The 25,505-nt window shown below is 36.1% G+C and overlaps 1 protein-coding gene and 1 long non-coding RNA gene across 3 annotated transcripts in view; one reads left to right on the forward strand and one right to left on the reverse strand.

The window, feature by feature from the left end:
* Positions 1–4,906: 4,906 nt before the first annotated feature.
* Positions 4,907–25,464, forward strand: LOC115209316 (enoyl-CoA hydratase, mitochondrial). 2 transcript variants are annotated; one of them, XM_036501433.1, is made up of 8 exons: positions 4,907–5,113; positions 15,122–15,322; positions 17,230–17,357; positions 18,539–18,638; positions 19,872–19,976; positions 21,221–21,340; positions 22,991–23,058; positions 25,224–25,464. In XM_036501433.1, the coding sequence occupies exons 1-8, from the start codon at positions 4,999–5,001 to the stop codon at positions 25,287–25,289; spliced, it is 903 nt and encodes a 300-aa protein (XP_036357326.1). In that variant the 5' UTR covers positions 4,907–4,998; the 3' UTR covers positions 25,290–25,464. The 2 variants fall into 2 exon arrangements, with proteins under 2 accessions (XP_036357326.1, XP_029633519.1); XM_029777659.2 differs by having other exon boundaries at positions 15,125–15,322.
* The window catches only part of LOC118762608, a 29,672-nt gene continuing 29,409 nt past the window's right edge, over positions 25,243–25,505 (reverse strand). Inside the window, exon 3 of the long non-coding RNA XR_004998363.1 lies at positions 25,243–25,357. This is a non-coding gene — a long non-coding RNA (uncharacterized LOC118762608). The remainder of the gene's footprint in view (positions 25,358–25,505) is intronic.

Genomic DNA, 25,505 nt, shown 5'->3' on the forward strand with positions numbered 1-25,505 from the left:
AAAATACACTAGAGTACCACGCTATTTCATGTGATTGTTTTTCCCTTTTAGTGTTTTTTTTTGGGGGGGGGCACGTAAAAAACACCCACTACACTCACGGAGTGGTTGTCGTTAGGAAGGGTATCTAGCTGTAGAAACACTGCCAAATCAGACTGGAGCCTGGTGCAGCCTCCACGGCTTACCAGACCCCCGTCGAACCATCCAACCCATGCTAGCATGGAAAATGGACGTTAAATGATGATGATGATGTTAAAATGTTGCTGGGTAGATTGGCTTTAATGCTAATGCTAGTTGTGGTGGGCATTGAGGACACACACACACACACACATATATGCCAACATACCTTTAAGAGGGTTTTATATCCTTGTTTTAATTCAATTAAATTTATATATATATAGGAGTGGCTGTGTTGTAGGTGCAGGAGTGGATGTGTGGTAAGTAGCTGGTAAGAAAAAGGTGTAGGTAGAAACTCCATAAGTTTCCACTGTCAGCTATGGACACATAGGAGGTGCAGCAACATCAAAAGAAAATTAACTGAGGAGATAGCTTTCCTGTACGGCAGATGCACAGGGGCAATAGACACCACAGATACTCAGAGAACAGTTTCCATCACACTCCAGGGGGAGAAACTAGAAGTAGTTGATAGTTTCCGCTACCTAGGTGACCAAGTTAGTAGTGAGGGTGGATGCTCAGAGAGTGTTACCACTAGAATAAGAATAGCCTGGGCAAAGTTTAAAAAGCTTCTACCCCTACTGGTGACAAAGGGCTCCTTGCTCAGAGTGAAAGGTAATTGTACGACGCATGTGTGCGAACTGCCATGCTTCACAGCAGTGAAACATGGGCTGCGACTGCAGAGGACATGTGTAGGCTCAAAAGAAATGAAGCTAGTATGATCCGCTAGATGTGTAATGTCCGTGTGCATACACAACAGAGTGTAAGCGCCCTGAGAGAAATGTTGGATATAAGAAGCATTAGATGTGGCATGCAAGAGAGACGTTTGCGCTGGTATGGTCATGTACTACGGATGGATGAGGGGAGATGTGTGAAAAAGTGCCACTCCCAAACAGTTGAAGGAATCCGGGGTAGAGGTAGACCCAAGAAGACATGGGATGAGGTGGTCAAGCATGACCTTCGAATGCTGGGCCTCAGAGAGGCAATGACGAAAGACTGAGACCTCTGGAGATATGCTGTGACTGCAAAGACCCTACAAATAAAGTGAGTTTATGGCTGTATCCTACACCAGCTTCACACAACCAGCCCCAACCCATTCAAAGTACCTTGGATTGCAGGAGGGCCTGCGGTGGGGCGACATGCTGTGCTTGAGGAGACCTATTGAGTCAAGTACATCAAAATAAAAATTAAATGGAATTGTAGTTGTGATACCTGTGCTGGTGGCACGTAACAAGCATCATCCGAACGTGGCCGATGCCAGTCCCACCTTGACTGGCTTCCGTACCGGTGGCACATAAAAAGCACCAACCGATCGTGGCCATTGCCAGCCTCCTCTGGCCCCTGTGCCGGTGACACGTAAAAAGCACCCACTACACTCACGGAGTGGTTGGTGTTAGGAAGGTCATCCAGCTGTAGAAACACTGCCAGATCAGACTGGAGCCTGGTGCAACCTCCTGGCTTCCCAGACCCCGGTCGAAACATTCAACCTATGCTAGCAAGGAAAATGGACGTTAAATGATGATGATATATATATATATATACACGAGCAAAACACCCCCTGTCCAATGGATGGTGCTGAGTTGTCAAACATTAAAACCAAATTTTCTCAAAACAACTTGTCCGACCGTCCCTTTGAGAAACACTGATTTAACCTAAATTTGAGACATCAGCAAAAGAAGAAATAAAGACAGATTTTTTGCTATTTCTAAGAAAAACGATTTTATTCACACAAATATGCAACTGAAGAGTTTAAAGTACCGCTAATGATAAGGCTGTTGACTGGGAGAACACAAACATGGTTTAAACAGTAAGCTTGGCAGGAAAGAAACATGCCTTTAAGCAGTACAAAAACAACAAAAAATGGAAGGTGCAGTTATGTACAGGTTGATAGAAGAAAAGCAGGACAAAAATGGTTTATCAATCACATTCTCACCTGGAATCGATTTTTGTAATTTTTTCAAGACTTATACATGCCTTGATACCGTTGGTATCTACATATCAAATTTGAGCACAATCGGATGGAGGATGCCCGAGATCCAAGAAGACAGACAGACAGAATAGATTTTATATATATATATATATATATATATAATATATATATATTATATATACTTTATTTAAAGCAGCAGAAAATTCAACAAAATCTGTTACTCTGAGTTTCTCGTTGCCGTTCATCAGACAGTTTTTGCTAGCAAAAACTGTCTGATGAACGGCAACGAGAAACTCAGAGTAACAGATTTTGTTGAATTTTCTGCTGCTTTAAATAAAGCATATTACTCTACCACTGGTATTTGAGTACTCTTTTTTCCACCTTGTTTCACATTTATGTGTTTACTCCGGTATATATATATATATATATATATATATATATATACATATATATATATATTTTTTTCCCTCTGTCCTCCCGTCTCGGGATCTTTCTTTCTCCTATGTTTCCGACGAAGAGCTCCGCTCGAAACGTCATACCCTCCTTCTTCCATTTTCCTGAGCGCCTAATAATAATAATACTGTAATTGTTCCATGTGTTGTTGTTTTTTCTGTTTTCCCGTTTGGATTAACCTTATACATATATATATATATACATATATATATATATACACATATATATATATAAATATATATCATCATCATCATCATCATCATCATTTAGCGTCCGTTCTCCATGCTAGCATGGGTGGACGGTTCAACTGGGGTCTGTGAAGCTGGAAGGCTTCATCAGGCCCAGTCAGATCTGGCAGTGTTTCTACGGCTGGATGCCCTTCCTAACGCCAACCACTCCGTGAGTGTAGTGGGTGCTTTTTACCTGCCACCTGCACAGGTGCCAGACAGAGCTGGCAAACGGCCACGAACGGATGGTGCTTTTACGTGTCACCGGCACGGGGCCAGGCGAGGCTGGCAACGGACACGAACGGATGGTGCTTTTACGTGCCACCAACACGGGGGCCAGACAGAGCTGGCAAACGGACACGAAACGGATGGTGCTTTTACGTGTCACCGGCACGGGGGCCAGGCGAGGCTGGCAACGGGCACGAACGGATGGTGCTTTTACATGCCACCGACATGGGGGCCAGACAGGGCTGGCAAACGGCCACGAACGGATGGTGCTTTTACGTGTCACCGGCACGGGGGCCAGGCGAGGCTGGCAACGGACACGAACGGATGGTGCTTTTACATGTCACCGACATGGGGGCCAGACAGGGCTGGCAAACGGCCACGAACGGATGGTGCTTTTACGTGTCACCGGCACGGGGGCCAGACAGAGCTGGCAAACGGCCACGAATGGATGGTGCTTTTACGTGTCACTGGCACGGGGGCCAGACAGAGCTGGCAAACGGCCACAAACGGATGGTACTTTTACGTGTCACCGGCACGGGGGCCAGGCCAGGCTGGCAACGAACACGAACAGATGGTGCTTTTACGTGCCACCTACACGGGGGCCAGACAGGGCTGGCGAACGGCTACGAACGGATGGTACTTTTACGTGTCACCTGCACGGGGGCCCTGATGTTGATCGACCTCAATTTGGTTTGATCTTGATTTTGACTGTTCTCACTGGTCTTGCCGGGTTTTCTCACGCACAGCATACCTCCAAAGGTATATATATATACATATATATATACACACACATATATATACATATTTAAATACAAAATATATATACATATATATAAATATATACATATATATGAATACATATATATACATACATATATATACATATATATATATATATATATATATATAAATATACATGTGTGTATGTGTGTGTGTAACGCTTGTTGTTCAGGAATTGGTTGCCAGTGTGCAAGATGGAAAAAGAACAGTGATTGAAGTTGTAAAGAAATATTTATTTGCTCTTACTTTAATATATACCATACCATGATAGGTAGGTTAATGTAATAGTGTAACACAGTTTGTAAAGCATGTGAGGTAAAGAAAGTTAAATTAGGCCTGTATATGTGTGTACACGATATCATAGTAGTATATATAGAGAGAGAGATGGTAATGGTACAGAGAAAAGGAAGTGAGTTTGTGAAAGTGAGAATGGTGGGATGAAACTGCTTCATTGTCCTTTTGTGCCCTTTCCTTCAGAGACATCGTTTTGTTCAGCTGGTCAGCCAGACTTGATTCTCACTAAATGATTTTGGCTTATGGAGTTCTTGTTTTTATAACTATCCAAAACCAGCCAGAAAGATAGTCATATTGTTGAGAACATAGATTTTGTTGGTGGTACCTGTCATTCCAATTCTATTTTTTGGTGGAAAAAGATGAGTTGTGAACATTATTCTCCTGTCTATATTCTACTAATTACTTTTACTCTTTAAAAATTTCGAAAACGTGGTTTTTTGCATATTCGGAATCTCCGTCATCGAAAACAAGAATCCGGTGGAGTAAAAAAATCGGAAAGGTCGGTTTAGGGTGGTGGGACCGCCAGGTCCGCCAATAAGGTAAATCTACGGTGTCTCTAAAACGACAAGAGCCACAGTTAAAATATCTTTTATGATAGGTCTAGTCGATTAGAGTTAGAGCTAGTGTTGAGATGATGGACTCAACCGATTCTCCGGTAAGAGAATCAAAATGGGATAACCGGTCGTTTACTTCATACATTTTTAATATATATTATTTGCATTCATATTTAACAGACATGTAAACAATTTTCGTTCAATATTGTATTCGCCCGAAAAATCGAATTATCCTTCCTGGTTAATAACAGCATTCAGAGTTATCGCACTTGATATATATAATTCGCTTACACGCACCGTGTAACGCAATAGAACTTCGGTTAATTGCAGTTCGGAATTGATCTTTTCATTCAAGGTGATCATGGCTTTGCGGGGACTTAATGCGATCCGGCATATAATTAGGAATAACAATAGATATAATGGCTCATTACTTCTGCAAAACACAGTTCTTCCCCTATCACGATTTTTCTCATCAGGTAAATTACGAACTAAAATATTCCTTACATTTTTGTTTTTGTAGTTCAAAGGTCACTTTAACTTGCTTCGTATTTTCCGAATATTCCAACTATAAAACTATATATATATAGGTACATAGGTGTGTGTGTGTGTATATATATATATAATATTGTAACATGTTTTATAATCTGTATTAACCGTACTCAATAATTGAAAGAAGCCCGTCGTATATATATATATGTATATATACGTGTGTGTGTGTGCTTGTCCCTCCACCCCAACATCGTTTGACAACCGATGCTGGTGTGTTTACGTCCCCGTAACTTAGCGGTTCTGCAAAAGAGACCGATAAAATAAGTACTTGGCTTACAAAGAATAAGTCCTGGGGTCGATTTGCACGACTAAAGGCGGTACTCCAGCATGACCGCAGTCATGACTGAAACAAGTAAAAGAGTATGGTGGAAAATTGATTTGCTACCATGTCTTATAATAAAATGATGAGAAAGTCATAAAAATTTAAGAATTTCTATTAAAAATACTTCAGTTCTGTGTTATGTATATTCATGACCCAATTTGCCTAACTCTATGAAATTTGCCTACCTTTAGAGAAATGGAGTGTCTATAATCAATATTTGAAGACAAACAAGTGTGATAATTGGCAAAAGCCGTAGAACGACGATGCCTTGTAGTATTCAGTTATATTTCTAGTTCGAATCTCGGTAAGGTCAATAAAAGAAGCATCAGTCGAGGAGTGAGTTTAATCGACTGTTTCCTCCCACTTATGTGGACTTGTGTCTATGTTAGAAATCGTTAATGCCTCATAACCCATTGGACTGAGAGCTGTTCAATCACCATCTTATAGAGTACTCAATGGAAAATACTTTAGAATTGTTTTCAGTTGCTGCCCCAAAATGCAGGAGTAAGTTTGAACTCAGAACTGTAAAGTAACTATCACTCGTCAGTTCTTCAAATTTCCTGCTACACTCACCTTCAGTTTGCTGTCTTTGCTTTCCCATTTTACTGATTTCTGTTTCTATTACTAGACTGCGAACATGCAAGGATACCGCTTTCAAAGTTATTTTTCTTTTGTCGATTATCTGGTACCTATTTCTAACGAAGTGAACCAAGCTATTGAAAATTAATTGTTGCCGAATACACGTTTCCCTATGAAGGGCACGCTGTTAAGAAGTTTCAGTGATATTGGGACAAAAGAAAAAAGAAAAGAAATCAGTTTTTTCACGTCTTATGCAATCTTGTCCGAGGATTCTTTTATTTTGTTTTTTTTTATATACTTCATTTTATCTAGTTTTCGCGTGTAAACATGTACCGGCACTTTCGAATAACGAAGGGAATTAATTTGTTATTACGAATTAAACATAAAGAACTCCAAGTAAGAATGGTGATGTCTTCTATGTTCTTTGCAGTACTTACAAATGTACTTCGGAACGTTTAACTTAATCAACATGTTGGAAATTTCTATTATGAGAATTTTTCTTTTCACCAGTACATCGTCGTTGTCGTGCGACACTACACATATATGGCAACTTAGAGTATAAAACATAGGATCTGAGAAACTTATGACAGTGAAGAGTTAACAGGGCAGCCTTGACAGAGCAGACCTGTGATATCGTGTCTTTTTGTGTAACAGGTGTTAAGAAATTTCAATACTGGTGCAACTCACACAATTATCTCGGAAAATTCACAAGATCCGATTTTTCCGTCATAAATTCGGGTAAAATGGATATATATATTGATTTTTTTTTTACGGAATCCCACGTTTTTGGTTATGGAGGATTCGATTTTGAAAAAAAAGTTTTTCAAAATTTCATTATGTTATCGCTGTTTTGTGAAATTTGGCTGTTATTTCTAGCATGTGGATAGCCTGCTTGAAGGCTTGAGGGTATTTTTTTTTTCTTGTTGAAAAATTGAAATTTTACAAATTTTTTTCAGAATCGTAATCTTCGTATTTTTCTACGTATTTCGCAAAAAAAAATTCCGGAAAAAGTGAAAAGTGAAGGGCGGGGTAGAGCGTAGGGAGAATTGAAATTTTGAAAATTTTTTTTTCAGAATCGGATCCTCCATAACCAAAAACGTGGGATTCCGAAAAAAAAAATCAATATATATCCATTTTACCCGAAGTTATGACTGGGTGTGGAAGTAACGTCGTTGAAAGACCTGATTGTAAATATGGATGAGTATGATAATATAGAGGGGTGGCATGTATGCTTGTTGTCCGAAGAACAAAAAGCAAAAGTAGAAAAATTCAAATATGGGTACACTTGCTGGAGGGTGAACATTGACAGAAATGATTTGCCAGAGTGTGTAGATTGTATGGACCTTATAGAGGAACATAAAATTGACATACTCAAAGGAACAAGGTTCAAAGGAAGAAAGGTATAAATGAAGCTGCTCGAAGGTGGGGCCAAGTAGCTTCATTTCATTATACTCATACATTCTTGGTTTTTTTTTTCTTTTCTCTGTTTTTGTCCCCTCTATGTTTGCCCCTTGTGGGGAATAAAAAATTAAGGATGTTGGTGTTGCTTTGGTGGAGGTTTGCGCTCTCTGAGTGTCTTGTTTATATTATTTTAGTGTAACTGATTTTGGCTAGCTTTTAGCTTTTTATTTAAATTAATTATTCAAAGCAGCGTGTGATGCTTGTTAGCTCCAGGTCAGCATTTAGAGCTAACCTTGATAAGGATGTTTTTACATAACTTATTTTTCTTTCTGTCCTATTTTTTTTATATGTGTGTATATTTGAGTGATAAGCTAAAGTATGTGATTGTGAAAACTTACCTCCTATTTTGGTTGGTAGACATAGTACCACCACTTAACATTACACACTTTTGACTTAAGAAAGTTCAAGTTGTTCATAATGACAAATTCGTATCTTTTAACAGTAAAAAAACGTGGAGGTCCTTCATTCAAAACTTCGCCAGATACACGTGTCACTCTGTATGTATTGGACGCACTAAAGTTTCAGCATCTAGAAACTGACTTGGCAAAAGCTCTCAAGATTATTCACTGTCCTTTTAACTACAATTTTGGTCACCCTTTTGAATTCAATAACTCTACCACCTGTGGAGATGCTAATAAAAAAAAATATAGCATCTATGATTTTTAAAAACCATTTTTCAAGCACAGAATTGTTGAAACCTGGAATAAAATTATCCATTCTGGTTAACTGTTAGGCATGTTTCCTGAAATTTTTGTATGTGCACTCTTTTCTCTGTGGCACTTTTCTTTCTTGTGTATTATGCATGCTGCTTTTCGCCCCCACCTCTTGTACCCTTTTCCAACGAGTTGTGCACTCAAGCATTGAACATAATAAGCTCATTATCATAAAATATATAGCCATTAGCACATTTCTTTTATGCTGCCTTCAGTGTTTAAAATGGTCATAGCTAGCCCAAATATTCTACCTGTTTTATGTTCAAACCAGCTAGATCTGGCTTCTCATACCTACCCTACAAATGAACAATCAAATTTAGTAGTATTCACTTATGGTGTAACACAGTGGGATTGAACCTAAAACACTGTAGTTGTGAAGCAAACTACATTACCATACGACCATGTCTACACATATGACAAAGAATAAAATGTTTCAAATACAACATTATGTATTTCACATGTTGTCTGCATGCTATTCACTTTACACGTGGTGGCAGTGGATGTAAACAAATTCACATTGCTGGCAAGTTTTCTTGACAATAGTTTTCAAAAGTGTCATAAATTGAGTTTTTCTTTGTCTTAGATGTTGTTCTTTACAGAACTGGATCCGCTCATTACTAATTTCTCCATTAGTAAACTGAGCTTTAGCAGTAGCAACCCTCAATACTATATCTTTAGTTGAAAAATAAGTAGTCACTAAATGTAAACAATTCAGAACAATGGTATTAGCACTGGAGGTGGCAGGGTTTTATCTCCCCACTGGCAATATAAACAAGAGTGCATTTTCCACCAAAAAGCCAATATGAGAGTTTTTCTCATGATAACTACTGCAGTATAGTTTGTTCTAATAGAGCATCCATGTTTAGGTATCTTTCTTCTTTTATCTTTTACTTGTTTCAGTCATTTGACTGCGGCCATGCTGGAGCACCGCCTTTAGTCGAGCAAATCGACCCCGGGACTTATTCTTTGTAAGCCCAGTACTTATTCTATCGGTCTCTTTTGCCGAACCGCTAAGTGACGTAGGGATAAATTTGTAAGATAAATATGACACGATTGTAATTCCCCCAAAACCCATCACTTGGGTTTTGGGGGAATTACAAGTAAGAAAAAAAAATCAGCCATATGCTATAGCAGTATTATATTAAAATAGTCATCTATATATTTAATGTAAATACATCACTAGAGGACAAATTTATTGCAGTATTTGTCCAACATCTGTTATGATGTGCTGTATTTAAAAGCACGATATATATCAGAGTGAGATAAAAATCGTCCCAACAGCAACTAATGAGAATGTCAGATGCATTTCTGCCTTGTTAGGTATTGTCAGTGGTGTGCACTCACAGCCAGTCACATGCTTAGGTGAAAGAAATAATATTTTCTTGAAGCATTTGAAGGAAATTAACAGTAATTGGCTGTATATAGTTTTTTTCTTTATTACTAATTGCCAAAAGGAAAAAAATTTGATCCTGTTGGTAGAATGATATAAAAATAATTATACAGCATGAGATTTGAGAAAACACTTCAGTAAGGAAGGATTTGGATATGATTATGATATTACGGAATACTGCAGTAAAAAAGAAGTGAATTTTGATTTGCAATATTCACAGCCAGTTTTCATAAATGTGTATGCAAGAATGTGCATAGTTATTTTCGTTTTTTACTAAGTCTGTAGATTAATGTATGCAAAAAATGTTCATACTGATGGACTAACTTGTGTTGTTAGAGACAAATATATGTAAGCAAATAAATATATGGCTATGAGAAAAAGAAAAAAATCAGATAAATGTACATATATTTTAACCTGTAGAAATTATTGTGTCAATGATAAAACAAGAAGCTGACTGTCAGCCAAGAAAGAGAAAGAACAAAGCAACTTGGCCATAGCTGCTGTTGTGAGAAAAGGTACTGAATAGACTTTTATTTGCTTAATATAGCCCAAAATCTATTCAACAGACTACTAGTTTCTCATTGGCAAAAGTCATACATGTGATGATGATGATGATGATGATGAAGTGGTCATGTGTTCTGTTTAAGTAGACCCTATACCTGCTAAAAACAAAAATAAAAAAAGTTCTCATAGTTTTCTGATTGGCTAAAAATAAATATGACAAATTGGTGATACTAAACTTGTCTGCATGTGATCTCTACATGTTATAATACTACTGTTATTGCTGTTACCACTACTACTACTACTAATACTACATTTAAAAAAAAGTCTTTCAATCCCCTACATGTCTCTTTCCACACTTTTTGTGATGATAAGCACACAATGTTACCCAGTTAGACACCACCATCTGGCCCTGGATGTTTTTAGTAGAGTTTATTCTGTTGCAAGCATTTGATCCTGGCATCTTGCTGGAGACTGCTATGACCTTCCAATGCACTTCTACCCTATTCTCTTCTCCCCAAAATACCAAAAACCAGCAATAAACACTGAACAATTTCCTCCCCTCTTCTACAATATCTATGGACCTCATTCCAAACTAGATCCCACTCATCCTCTCTTAGACACAGACCACACATCGTATTCCTGTTTCAGGAGACAAATCCTTTACGTCATATCTCCAGCCCTTGTCATCTAAGCTGCACTGTTTATTCACTTTCCACCCCAGAAAGATTCTACTCTTCCTGTCACTCATTTCTGGATATCAATGATTATGACTTCCATTTACTCTGGCTCTAATTCTTCTTCACTCTCTCAAATACATCTGTGTCCTCTATCACTCTCTGTCTTCCTTGAACTACCTGCACTTATTGATCATATCTCTTCCTACATTGAGGACATGTATCTTTCTTCACCCCTCTCTGAAGTCATTATTTTCAATTATGTCAACATTCTTAATTCCTTGTGGTTCTTTCACTCACCCTACATTGATGCTGGCAAAGCAGAAACCATGACTTTTTCAATTTTTGATTATCTCCACCAACTTGTTTCATCCCCTACACATATCCAGGATTGATACTCAGATACCCAAATTTAATTTGTACCAAATCATAACTGTCTCTGTGCTTATCAATTATCTGACCTTTGCCTCATTGCAACTATTCAACGCATACCAACATACCACACAACTTTTTCTATGCTCTACATTTATAGTATTTATGTCAACCAACTGAGAGCTGTTAGTTTTAATCCAACTAACTCTGGTAGCATATGTGTTTCACTCATGACTCCTTAGAAACAGTTAAGTGAGTAATTTGCATATCCTTCCAGATCCTGTACATAACAAAAATCCAGTAAAAAAATTTGTCCTCTTAGTGGATGACTCAGGGTTATGCTGAATCTGTTTAAACAAAAAGCATGGCCTGCAGTGTTTGGTGAAACTCACTCACCACCAAAAATTGGGTTGTGTTTATCCAACAATGCAACATCTGCAAATCAACTATCCAAACGGCAAAAGATAATTTTATGCATTATACAACACTTGCAACCTAGTCAGCACATGACAAACCCACACTGGCTCTTTCAGCAGCAAGAAAAAATAAATGATACTTCACATGAAGAAAAGCATTTTTGCACCTCATCCCCTCTTAATCATCAGCAGCATTCAACTAGAACCCTCATAACTCACTCCAATTATTGGGTCTTGCTTTTACTGAGAATTTATTTTGGTGAAAGCACATCTTTAACACAGTTGGATTATAGCACAACAACCACCCCTTCTCTCCTGGGCCAGGAGATACTTCATCATCCTAACAATTATTGAAACTCTATAAAGCTCTGATATGCCTACAATGGAGTATTATTTAGTGTCTGGGATGGTGCTGCTGCTGTACTCAGACATCTCAGAACACACCTACAAAAGGGCCACTCATCTGATTGCATATAATTACTTGCAGATACACTTCAATGTAACCCACAGATGCACTGTCATCTCTCAACCTTTTTTGGCACTACCACAATGGTCTCTGCTCCTTGTTGCTGATGGGGTCCCTGCCACATCCATTCAGGCATTCCCATCCTATTATCTCCTCATTACTTTTGTTGTGTCCAACCCTTCCAGGCTCCACACTAATCACAACACCCAGTCCTTATTTCCCAGAATATCAGCTCTCTGAAGTTTCCAGCATGTGTTGACTTACAAAGGTTCATGAGGAACATTAGTAGCATCAATCTCACTGGTCTAGTGTAGTGGTTCCCTGAGGAATCCTTCCGCTTCTTTCTTCAGACATAGCAGATAAAAAAAAAATTCATTTGGTGTATGTGAAGGGGATGGTGAAATTTAATTTTTCGTTTTTGCACTACCAAAATTTCCAATGTTAAAACAAAACAGAAATCTGAAGATTATTCTACTTCATTTGTGTTGTGATTGTATTTTCCTTTGATAACATAGCTTATGATGGGCTTTCCTTTATTTAAACCTGATATTGAGCTGCAACATCATTCAGTGAATAAACTGTTGTATGAAATAACAGTAAACTTTATTTACTGAATGATGCTGAAATTCAAAATCTGGTTTAAGTAAGGGAGAAAATTTTCCCATTATAAGCTATATCATTAGGGAAAGCAAACTCACAATCTCCTGTTTCAATTTCCATGGTACACCATTATACATAATATATATATAAACAAGAAGTGTAAGATTGTTATTCAGAGAATCATGTGGCTATCCCAGCTCCTCATAAGGACTCGGATATCAGTCCACATTATAATCAATTACAAGGTAATGTAAAGTGTCCATTTAACTGAAAGTATGTGTGTGTGTGTGTGTGTATATATGTATGTATATTGAAAGCTAATTAAGAAGCTGTCAAATATCATTCAAATCACATTGTTTTAAAAAAAGAAGTACACATCAATAAAGTTAGTCCTTGATACACTATAACTGCTCAATGGAAGAATCTATGTTGGATTTAAATTAGATAGCTAGATGACACAGTGTCTAAAAAATAGTTATAGTGATAAAATGTTTTAGCCAGTTACATTATTGAATACTCACAGTGAATTTGAAATCCTCACTTACAGTTAATTCAATAGATAATCCACTCAGCTATCTAGCTATCCAATTTAAATCAAACAGAAACTCTTCCTTTGAGCAATTATAGTCAACTGCTTCCAGTTCCCTCTTTGAGTGAATCCTATAACTCTGCTACGGTTAATAAATGCATGATATATTTTTAAAAATGTTCCATTCTGATGGTATCAAATATCAACTCTCTTTACCTTGTAAGTCAAAAACTCACAATTACTAAACAAATTGAGTTTTTCTGCGAAAGTAATTCAAATATTGGTATTGTTTGAGATATTACTGAATAATTCTTTTGTCATTTTCTGCTGATTCAGCCAATCATTTGTGTTTCATGACGTGAATATTCTGGTCATGTTTATCATTTCGGTCAATATATATAGTCATAACTGATCTATAATATGTGAGAACACTATTGATCAAAAGACTGAAATATTTTGACTGAGTCATAAATACATTAAAGTTCAAGTCTTATAATGATAGTTTCAAATTTTGACACAAAGCCAGCAAGTTGGGGCAGATGGGTGATGTGAGTTGATTACATTAATTTCAGTCCTCAACTGGTACTTATTTTATCAACCCCAAAAGGATGAAAGACAAAGTTAACCCTCGTGAAATTTGAACTCAGAATATAAGGTCAGACAAAATGCTGCTAAGCATTTTGCCTGGTATGCTAATGATTCTGCTAGCTTGCTGCCTTAATCCTTATAATAATGATGACAACGATGATGATGCCGCCGCCGAATGCCCTGATGCAGTATAAGGCAGTGGCTCTCATGGCTTCTGAGCTTAGCTGAATGGAAGTGTTATCCTCTACATTGTTTTGTTTTGGTATAAAAGATGAGCTACAGCAAATATTCTGCTCAGTACCACAAATCTGCCTGTAACTTGTTTGACCTTAACTAGTTTAGTATGTCCCTTAGAGATATGTGCATGTCTGATCATGAGCAGAAGTAGTGGGGGAGCATCATAGCCATGTGTCGAGAGGAATCCTTTGGGGTTTGAATAATTCACCTCTGGAAACATGGGTGTTTCATCCAACATCATCCTTAAACAACCCTTATTCAGGGACATTTTGAGTTGGATGGGTTGCTCAACCTGATGAAAATTCTAACTGGGCCCCACCTGCAAGGTCATGCATTGTTTATCTTGATATGAGATCACCATGTTGTGTACATGTGGTTGTGATGCATGTGCCTTGTGTACTCTTATCAGATGGGTAGTCATGACAGCTATACTGGGCTTTGTATATTTTACCCCAGTGTCACTTTGATGGCATACAATGCACTCTCTCTCAATAATAATAATTTCAAACTTTGACCTAAGGCCATCAATTTCAGGAGAAGGGTTAAGCCAATTACACCAATCCAAGTACTCATTTTATTGGCCCTGAAAGGATGAAAGGCAAAGTTGACCATGAATGGAATTTGAACTCAGAATGTAAAGATGGATGAAATGCTGCTAAGCATTTTGCCCAGTGTGGTAAAGCTTCTGCCAGCTCGCTGCCTTAATAATAATAATAAGAAGAAGAAGAAGAAAGCAAGTCATGGCATATAAAAGCAAAATTGATAACTAGCTCATGGATTTTGATTTCAATCTTCTGTTGGTAATTCATTTATACATACCTTAATTAGCTGACTCCTGAGAATAGGACCAGATTGTACTAGAAAGTTCCTATCAAATATACGTTGTTTATTGCTTTATCATTTTTTTATTGTTGTTCTCTATTTCTTTTGTGACCGGTCAGCATTTCTGTCCACCTCATGCATGTATTAGAATGGTCTCCTATGCCAGAAGAAATGTCTTTCATTTTTTAGATGCCATGAAATCAGAACTATGCACTGGACTTTCAGAAAATTATATTTATAACTATCTATCTATTGTTCTCAACAGGTACAGACCTGGAATATGTGAAAGTTGAAAAAATGGGTGCAAAAAATAATGTTGGTGTCATTACGTTAAATAGACCCAAATCATTGAATGCCTTATGTAATGGCTTGTTTAAAGAATTGAACCAAGTGATTGATGAATTTGAAGCTGACCCTACTATTGGGTGCGTAATTCTAACTGGTACTGGAAAAGCATTTGCAGGTAAGTTATCATGGTCTTTCTCTGTTATATTTTGTAAGGATTGATTTCAGTCTGTCAAATTAGCAATTGCTCTCTCACTGCAAAGTAAAAACTTCCCCTTTTCTTTCCATAACTTTCAGCAATGAATACTCAGTCATCAATTTTCATAAAATATATGCTGTTTGTTGCTTTATCGTTTTTTTATTCTTGTTCTCTATTTCTTTTCTGACCTCTCAGAATCCGGTCAGCATTTTTATCTACCTCATGCATATATCTCAATATATATATATATATATATATATATATATATATATATTTTTAATGCAATCATATTTTCAATTGGTTTTCTAGTTTGAAGGTGACATAGCCATACAAAGTTCATAAAATGTTCTTTTGTTAGATTGGGTTGCCATGTAGGTTTTTAACATGAATCAATGTAGAAATGTCAAGAATTTTGTTAGGACATCTCCTGATGTGGCCCAAGTTCCCACTTGCTATAGTATCTTCTCAACCACTCCAGATGTTTTCAGTCCAACTCCATTTCAACAATTATATGAACTTGACAAAGTATATTGAACTATTTTTATTACATTTTTTGCCATGTTCCCATGATTCATTTAATATGCTGTAAATAAGACAGTTTTTTTACTTTCTTTAACTGAAGTGTCATGTAACCTCAAAATGTAATTTACTATGCCTGGAGGTATTGCAAGATTGTCAGCTTTGCACTGCTAACCTACATAGGCTTGAAACATTAGAAGGATTAAAAAAATTACGGTATAAAATATGTAGCTGGATGGTGACAAATTTGCTTCACAACCACATAGTTCCAGGTTAGTTTCAGTGTGGCACCTTGGGCAATTGTCTTTTACTGTAGCTTGAGGTTGATCAAAACCTTGTTAGTGGATTTAGTAGATGGAAATTGAAATAAGGCAGTGTTTATATATATGTGTGTGTGTGTGTGTGTGTTTGTATTTGTCCCCCACTACTGTCTGACAATCGATGTTGGTGTGTTTGTCTCTAACTAAGCAGTTCAATAGAAGAGATTGATAGAATAAGTACCAGGTTTAATAATAAAAATATGTACTGGGGTTGATTTGTTTAACTAAAATTCTTTAAAGGCAGTGCCCCAACATGGCTGCAGTTTAATGACTAAAATAAAGACAACATAAAAAGAAAAGATAAAGAATTGGTGAAGAGAAAGTATATTTAACACTGTGGGACAGAGGCATTCATTAGATATATTCCATTAACCATCTTGTAATCAACTGATTAGCTTTAGTGAATTTAAATACCGCTAAGACAACCTGACAAAAACTGGGCTTCAACTTCAGAAACAGAAAATGCTTGCATGCTTTAACTCACAAGTACTAATCCTCTTTGGAAGCTCAGATGAAACTCATAATAGGGTACTACATCTGTATCTAGGATGGTGCTGAATGACATGAAGACACTTGTTAGCATACTCCAATCTTTCTCTGTTTCATTTCTCTTTACTTTTCTACCACCATTACAGTGGTCACTGCTCTTTGAGGTTAATTGGTCTCATACCACTTCCATTCAGATGTTCTTGATTCACTCGTCACTCATAATCCTGTTGTCTTGGTGCTGTGTAGTGGATGTGAATCTTAGTGGATTCAAATCCACTACACTGCTATACTTCCATATATGTACTAAAAAAATAATCCTTTCTACTATAGGCACAAAGCCTGAAATTTGAGGCTGGTGGTTAGTCGATTACATTGACCTCCAGTGTTTAATTGGTACTTATTTCATTGAAAGGATGAAAGGCAAAGTTGATCTTGACTGAATTTGAACCTAGAATATAAAGACAACTACCAAACAAAATAATAAAATTATGTCACTTTTTGTAAAAAATTGACTAAACTTTGGTTGAATTCCTTTTCTTTTTTTCTTCCACTTTCAAGCTGGAGCTGATATCAAAGAAATGAAAGACCAGCAATATGCTAATGTTGTTGGCTCTAATTTTCTTGGTCACTGGGATCTTATCACCAAGTTGAAGAAGCCTATAATTGCTGCTGTTAATGGTTATGCTGTAAGCCTTTTAGCTATTTCTCTGCATTTTAGAATGAAATTTAGATATAATTAGAAATGGAATATTCATCAAGTGGTGCACATTTTGAGTTTGTTATTAGAACATTTCTTCACTGCTTCCATCTTTTTCACAAATTCATAGAAAAGCAGACATAAAATGATGATGGGTTACTTCAGCAAATAAATGTTTACTGCTGCTTTTCCTTACTTTCATTCTTAAAATTGGTTTGTATAATTCGCAACTTTATGATGGCTATGTAGTCTTTAAATGATTATTTTCATCAGTTAAATATTGAAAACAATTATTAATGAATGAATTTGCAAAGGAGGAAAATAGGACTCAATTTTATCAATCACAATCATTTTTCAAAGTTTTTTTAAAATATTTATAGTGTTAAAATTCGGCAAGTTTTAATTCACTAAAAGTTCTGACTTCTACTGACTGATAAATGAAAGCATTTATCAAAGTATTTATAATAACAGCAGCTACAGAATCTCATGGAGATCCAACCATTTCTATTGCTATGAGATTCTCAAATTCATTAACAAATTCTCATGCATGTATCTCAACATATATATTTTTTAATGTAATCATATTTTCAATTGATTTCCTAGTTTGAAGGCTACAGAGCCATACAAAGTTCTTAAAATGTTCTTTTGTTAGATTGGGTTGCCATGTAGGTTTTTAACATGAATCAATGTAGAAATGTCAAAATGATTTTCAAGAATTTTGTTAGGACATCTCCTGAAGTGGCCCATGTTCCCAATTGCTATAGTATCTTCTCAACCACTAGGAAAACAAGGATGAACATATTGGAGATTTGATTTTATCATGCTGAACTTGTTGGGTGTTGTGAATTGTATTCTTGAGTAGTACAAATATAGATTTCTTTTTTCTGTAGATTCTACTAGGGTTTAGACATTTTGGATGAGAATTTTAAATTTTTAGCACATTTTGATGTTTCAATTGCAATTTTTGTTTTATGGTAAGGGCAACTCACTTTAATTAGTTTAAAATATCAAATAGTGAATAAAACAAACAAAAGAAAAGAAAAACGTAAAACTAAATTTTTATCCATGACTTTAAACAAAACCAAATATATTACAATTATTCATGTTTGTTATATTTGTTGTTTTAAAGTAAATGAAATTTTTCTTCATTTTGTGAAATATTTTTTCCAGTTAGGTGGAGGCTGTGAAATTGCAATGATGTGTGATATCATTTATGCTTCAGAGAAGGCCCAATTTGGCCAACCAGAGATCCTTCTTGGCACAATCCCAGGTAATTCTCTTTCCTTTGTTTCTCTTCCTTCTCTGCTTCCTCTCTTTAATACAAGATTTATATATTGTAAGAAAAATTACTAATATCATCATACACACCACAATTATTTTTATCTTTTAAATCAGGAGAGAAGGTAATGTACATGGCCCTTCAAAAGGCCTCCTAGATTAGTGATTTTCACTTGGCTTGACAGGATATTCTTAAACTGGAGACCTTATCGGAATGTTTGCAATAGTCTGCTAAAAGCACCCAAGAGGCCAGTGGGTGGTGTTAAGCTCCTTATGGATTAAGCCTACCAAAGTAAGCCACAGCAGGATTTGAATTCAGAATGCAAAGAAGTGGAACAAATATCAGAAGGCATTCAGTTTGATGTTCTTACAGTTTCAATGATTCACTTGCTCTGGATTGATATTTTTTTATTAACCCCAAAAGATGAAAGGCAAAGTTGACTTTGGAGGGTATATGAATTTTGAGTGCCAAATGTTAGAACAAAATACCAAGAACCATCCTATAAGTCATCTTGACAATTATGCCAGTAAGATGTCAAAAGATTATCATCACCATCAGCATCATCACCACTATCTCTTTGTCTTCACAAATTACTGTGACTCATATATCAACAAGGCAGGCAGATGGTCTTGTTATTTCCAGGTTCTTAGTTCAATCCCACTGTATGTCATTTTGGACTTTCATTTAGATTAGCCTTGTTTGCCCCAAGGCTTCTGAGTGAAGTTGGGTATATAGAAATTATGTAGAAGCACATCAGATGAACTTTACCTGTTATTGGATGCTACACATAATCCATAACCCAGTTTAACACACCCAACTGACCATATGGTGTGTTTTGTGAAGTTTGCTCTGTTACAAGCATTTGAACTAGATCAATATATTGATGCTGTTTCCTACATTGTGTGACTCTCAATGTTTCTTCCTCTCTTTCCTTGGTCAGTTTTAAGAGCCCTTCCTTCTCTGGCTAAGCTATAAAATTTGTTTTTTATATCAGACAGCCAACCATATTTACAAAAATATTGAAACTAAAATAACAACAGTCAGGCACATTGTTATACATGCACACACATCCATATATCTGCACCCATCTGTATATTTTGTTGATATTTCTGTCACAGTTATGACTTTTTAAAGATATAATATATTTTATTGTAATTTAAAGTAAAAAACAAGGCAAAGAAAAGGAAAAACTGATTGTATAATTTTCATGTCTTTTTTAAATAGGAGCTGGTGGTACACAGCGCCTTACTCGAGCTGTTGGAAAGTCCAAAGCTATGGAAATAGTTCTTACAGGAAATAGAATAACAGCAGCTGAAGCAGAAAAGTCAGGTATGCCAACAATATTTTTGTTATAGTTTGGGGAAAATGTTTCTTTTTGTATAATGTTTAATGATCTCTTACAAGTTAAGATAGTTGACACTTGTAATGTCTTCTTATTTTGGCATATAGAAAAACACAAACAAAAAAACCCCTCTATACATTTATTTATACTGTCATATAGTTATTGGGATAAGATGTTTACCCATTGTACAGTACCTTGGGCAATTGCCTTCATTTGTAGCTCCAAGTTGACCTATGTCATGTTAGTGAAATTTAGTAAGTGGAAACTGTTGAATCCCATTGCATATATGTGTTAGTGTTTTTTTGTTTTGTGTGTGTGTGTGTGTGTGTGTGTAAAACAATACATTAAATTGCATCCTTTTGCATCAAATGGTAACTTTGCCATTCAGTAAATAAAGATCAATAAGTACTAGACTGAAATAAAAACTAGGGTCAACATGATTGGATAAAACCCCTTGAAGATGATGCCCCAAGGTGATTGCAGACCAATAGTTGAAATCACTAAGAGAGTTGGTGGTACAAGGTTTAATTACATTTTTAAAACAAGAAATTTGATAAAATATGGCATTGAATATTGGAATATTGGAGATTATTTAAAGCCATTATATAATCTGGAGGAACAGGAATTACTCCAATAGGACAAATTACAATAGATATGCATTAAGCCAATGACTTATAGCTGTTCAAGTGGAAGAAATATTAGCCATATCAATCTCACCAGTCTCAAAGTTCTTTTAAGGGCTAGGCACAGCTCATTTCTCAAGGTCAAATCAGTAAGAAACAAGAATGTCTTATGACAGCACAAACAAAACCATTCTATGCTGCATGTATTATAGTAAAAGTCACCTCTTCAGATTGATTTTCTATCCACCACTTGGAGACAGCAGTGTATGTGCCAATGAGCCCTTTAAATCACTGTTTGAGGTGCTGAAAACAGCAGCTAAATCACTCAAATTTTACTCTTCCATCATATAAAGAGAAGCAGACATTTGATAATGTTGTTCGGGATACACTATTTGAATAAGATGGGATGGTTACAACTTGCATTATATGAATGCTTAATTAGAACTAAATAATAGCAACACTAACTACAGCTCCATAACATGTGTCAGCAGTCAATATACATGGAAAGCTGCAGTATTGCAAATTTGTGCAAAGTATCACTGCAAGAAAAAAAATATATTGATGTAAAACTAATGTTGATGATGATATTAATGTGTTGTTGTTTTCAGGTCTGGTAAGTAAAGTGGTCCCAGCAGATGAACTGATGTCAGCAACATTGAAAACAGCCGAGACAATTGCCAGTAATTCTAAATTGATAACAATGATGTGCAAAGAAGCTGTCAATGCAGGTGAGTTTTCTAGTTTAATTTAATTTAACTTAATATTTTAGCCAGAGTACAAGAGAAATGAAATGGCTGAGTGGATATTGTATTGAACAACCAACTGGCAGACCTTGGGTTCTGATTCATTGTAAACCTCAGTTCATTTACTTGTTTGGAATAATATCAGATCATGTGCAGATTTTGCCTTAAGAACAACTGGCAATATATCAAGGGTAAATTTATTTCATCTGCTTCATACTGTGAAAGAGTTATGTACTAGTTCCTAAATGTCTTATGAAACTTAAGAAATATACATATTCTTTTTACATCATAATGTACTGCCTGCACATGTATACCATGCACAAAAATTAATACACTTAGATCTATAAGGAGCTATGCATTGACTAAAATTACATTTGTGAATTTTATCTTGCAGGGATAGATATCATAACATGTTAAAATCACTATTTTTTCCCTGTGATTCAGACAAACACAAAACACACATAAGCACCAAAATGGTGCAGTATCAATTGTTCCTTAAGACCTACAGTGTAAGAGTTAAAGTTGTTGTGCATAGAATCAATCTTACCATCCTTGTCATTTCCACTATTAGAGCCTTTAATTACATATGAATAAGTGGGTCTCAAAATCTGTTAGATCATAGAAACATTACTGAAGACTTGGCATTCATATAGTGTACCTAGAGCAAGTTAACTGGTGATATTCATCTCTTTCCAGTCAATTCTCACAGGAAGTTAATCTTGACTCTGTAGGCTAACAAAATATCTGTTGGTGTTTTTTTTTTCTCACTTTCTGCTACTTATTAATTGCTAAGTGATCCAGAAAAACAGTACATGTAAATCATTCTCTAACTTGCTTGTTTTTCATTGCTAAGTTATGTGGTCTCTTGCTATGAAACAAATACAACATGCCCTAAATATCATAGTGCTCTTAACACAGTCAACAGTTTAGTCGTAGTCAAAACTAGGACATTTCGGATACTTGTCATGTGGGTAGTTCCCATATGCTCAGTTAGATACTTCCTTGGATAGACAATTGGATACTCAATTGTCTATCCAAGCACAGTTAATCAAAGTTGCTCAATATCAGTGAAAAGAGTGGTTTCCACTACTAGAACCACTGCCAGCATTGTCGTCATGATCTTCATAACCATTACTATAGTTTCTATATTTATTACTTCCTCAATACTAATATATACTACCATGCTTGCTATTTTCACCTTCAATACAATCATAACTACCATCTTATCTATTTTCATTATCAAACCATTCTTCTTAAACTTCCAACATTAACTTTAGTCCCATCATTACTATCAACTCTACTTACACCTCTATCATAACCGCCATATTAACATCAATACTGTAACCATCATCATCATTCTTGTCACCATCACTATTATTATTACTACCACTACTACAACTACTATAACCTCATATCTCCCTGCTGTCTTGAAAATGGAAAGACAATGGATAATGTAATATTAAAATAAAGATAGAATGGTTACAGCAAGAACACCTTTAATCTTCTGTCTGCTGCCCATTTAAACTTGACCTGGGTTAAACCCCAACAATAATCTGTATCACTATCTCTATCTCTACCATCACCATATAATTTATGCTTATTTATTCATCTTCTGTATTTTTTAATCTGTTTCAGCATTTGAGATGACTCTCCAAGAAGGTTGTCACTTTGAGAAGAGGATATTTCACAGCACTTTTGCTACTGTAAGTTCATTAATCTGATATGATATGTACAAGTTTGCCTTCCATTCACATGGTTTCAGATTCAATCCTACTGGATGGCACCTTGGCCAAATGTCTACTATAGCTCCAGAGCAACCAAAGTCTTGTGAGTGGATTAAGTAGGCAGAAACTGAAAAGAAGCCCTGTGTGTGTGTGTGCTACTGTTTTCTTGCCATGACATTGCATGATAATTGTCAATATCACTGTAATGCAAGTGATATTCTTTGTTTCCAATCTTTTGAGACATGTCTGGTCATGGGGAAATATTATCTTGCTTGAAAACCGGTGAGGGGTGGTGACAAGAAGGGTATCCAGCAATAAAAAGTCTGCCTCCACAACTTCTTTCCAACCCATGTGAGCATGGAAAAGCCGACATTAAAATGACAATGAATGATGATGATGGTAATTCTGCACTGAGTTCCAGACAACTCATTTGTCACTTGCCATCAGGAATGCAATTATTGTAAATTGTTGAAAATCTGAAACAAATGGTGTTAGTAAAAAAAAAATGTGAAGTGCTTTACAGCTAATCCTTCTCTTTGGAATTTTCTTTCCTCTCCACATTTTCCCTGCAGACATCAACTAAGATATGTTGAAACTGAACATCAACCATATCAAATCTTGCTCACAAAGGGCCTGCAGAGATTAAACACACTGTTCCATCTCCTGACTAAGCTTTAAAAAGCATATATTTTAAATTTTTGAACATTATCATTATATGTCCATTTTTCTATGATTGCATGGGTTGTGTGAGTATTTTTCAGGAGCACAGTGTCTCACCATTTGTTGCAGTCCTGCCATCTCTTTTGTAAAGTTCAGCCTTGTGAAATCAGCCTTTGCCACTTCTTGCCATATTTTCCTGTTTCCTTTTCTATTTATACAGATCAAATACACTGTACCTGTACCTTCTCTCTTGCATACCACATCTGATTCATCTTATATCCAGTCTTTTCTTTTTTCAGCTCTTTTATGTTCTTATTTCATACACCCACCATGCATTCATACAGAAGTATCATACAATCTATTCTTACTCTTACTGCTATGGTATCTGACTCCACGCCACTAATTAGACCACCTAGGTAATGGAAGCTATCAACTACTTTGCAGGAGTCTTCTTACATTTAAAATAATTTACTTCATGAGTGCTCCTATTACTCACCATTCCTATACATCTACTACATAGTGTCATCAGCTCATCTATGATATTCCTGAGTTCTGCTTTCCTGCTAACTAAAACTTTTGTCTCTGCTAGGTTTACTTTGCAGCCTCTGGATTCTAAGCATTGCTTCCAAATTTGGAATTTCCACTAATTCTTGAAAAGATTCAGCCACAAGTACCAACTCATTACCATACATGAGTTCCTAGTTTTAGACTCCTTTGTTATGGTCTGGACAACTATAACATACAAGAAGGAACTGAGAACTGAACTGTGGACACTACCAGCAAAATTCTTCACAGATATCATTTCTAACTCTTGCCTTGATGGTGACATCTCAATACATGGTTTTCAAAAGCTATTTTTCTTCACCTAGATATTTTTTTAGAATCTCCAGACTACAGAACCTATCATAGAATTGTCTCACTAGTAAGAGGTTATCACTGGTATCCCATCCAGACATAAATCTGAATTTTGTCTCAACTAAGCAAATTCTTTTCTCAATCAGTGTGCTACATTGCTTTCTGTTACTTTCATAACTTGGTCTATCAATTTGATGCATCTTTACAGCATCTCTTTTGCCCCTCTTTATTTAGGCCCACCAAAGTCTCTCCTCATTTCTTTTCTCCTTGATAATGCCATATTCAGTCTTCACCCCTCCATCAACAACTTGTTCTTAGTTCTCAGAATATCAATCATCCCTTTGGAATTCTGTCCTAACCCTTATTTTTCCTGCAGTTATCAACATTAACTGCAGTCTTAGGTCCTGGTCTTCAGCAGTACAACAGCACTAATAACATACTCTGTTACAGGTGTCAAATGGAGGCTAAGAAACTTATAGGGTGGAAGTTTCTTAGAAGAATGTTGTACATTACATGTAGATTTAGAACTTTGAGGAGAGGATGAGAGAGTAAGTGAGGTAGTTACTATTATGTGTTGTTCATTGCAATTAATTTATCCTAATTAAATTTTTACTTTACTTATTTTCCAGAATGATCGAAAAGAAGGAATGACAGCATTTGTTGAAAAGAGGCCAGCAGAATTTACTGACAGTTAAATAACTTAGTGCATACTATGATGACAACAGCTATTAATTGGTTAAGACAATTATCTCTGATAACATATCTTTTGTGCTCACTTAACTTTGGAAATCAATCAAGTTTTTCTGCTCTTAGTTTTGCAGTATCTGTAAAAATGATAATTAGAGGTTAATAAAGCAACATAATTTTTTACATTCTCTTTCTTTAAATTGCTTATTTTCCAGTATTAACTT

Source organism: Octopus sinensis, linkage group LG3 (assembly GCF_006345805.1).
Source record: "Octopus sinensis linkage group LG3, ASM634580v1, whole genome shotgun sequence".
Classification (NCBI taxonomy): Eukaryota; Metazoa; Mollusca; class Cephalopoda; order Octopoda; family Octopodidae; genus Octopus; species Octopus sinensis.

Coding starts and splice junctions, on each gene's coding strand:
- LOC115209316 (XM_036501433.1), top strand. CDS start 4,999: ATGGCTTTGCGGGGACTTAATGCGATCCGGCATATAATTAGGAATAAC. Junction 17,358..18,538: donor CTGCTGTTAATGGTTATGCT/GTAAGCCTTTTA, acceptor TATTTTTTCCAG/TTAGGTGGAGGCTGTGAAAT. Junction 18,639..19,871: donor CCTTCTTGGCACAATCCCAG/GTAATTCTCTTT, acceptor TTTTTTAAATAG/GAGCTGGTGGTACACAGCGC.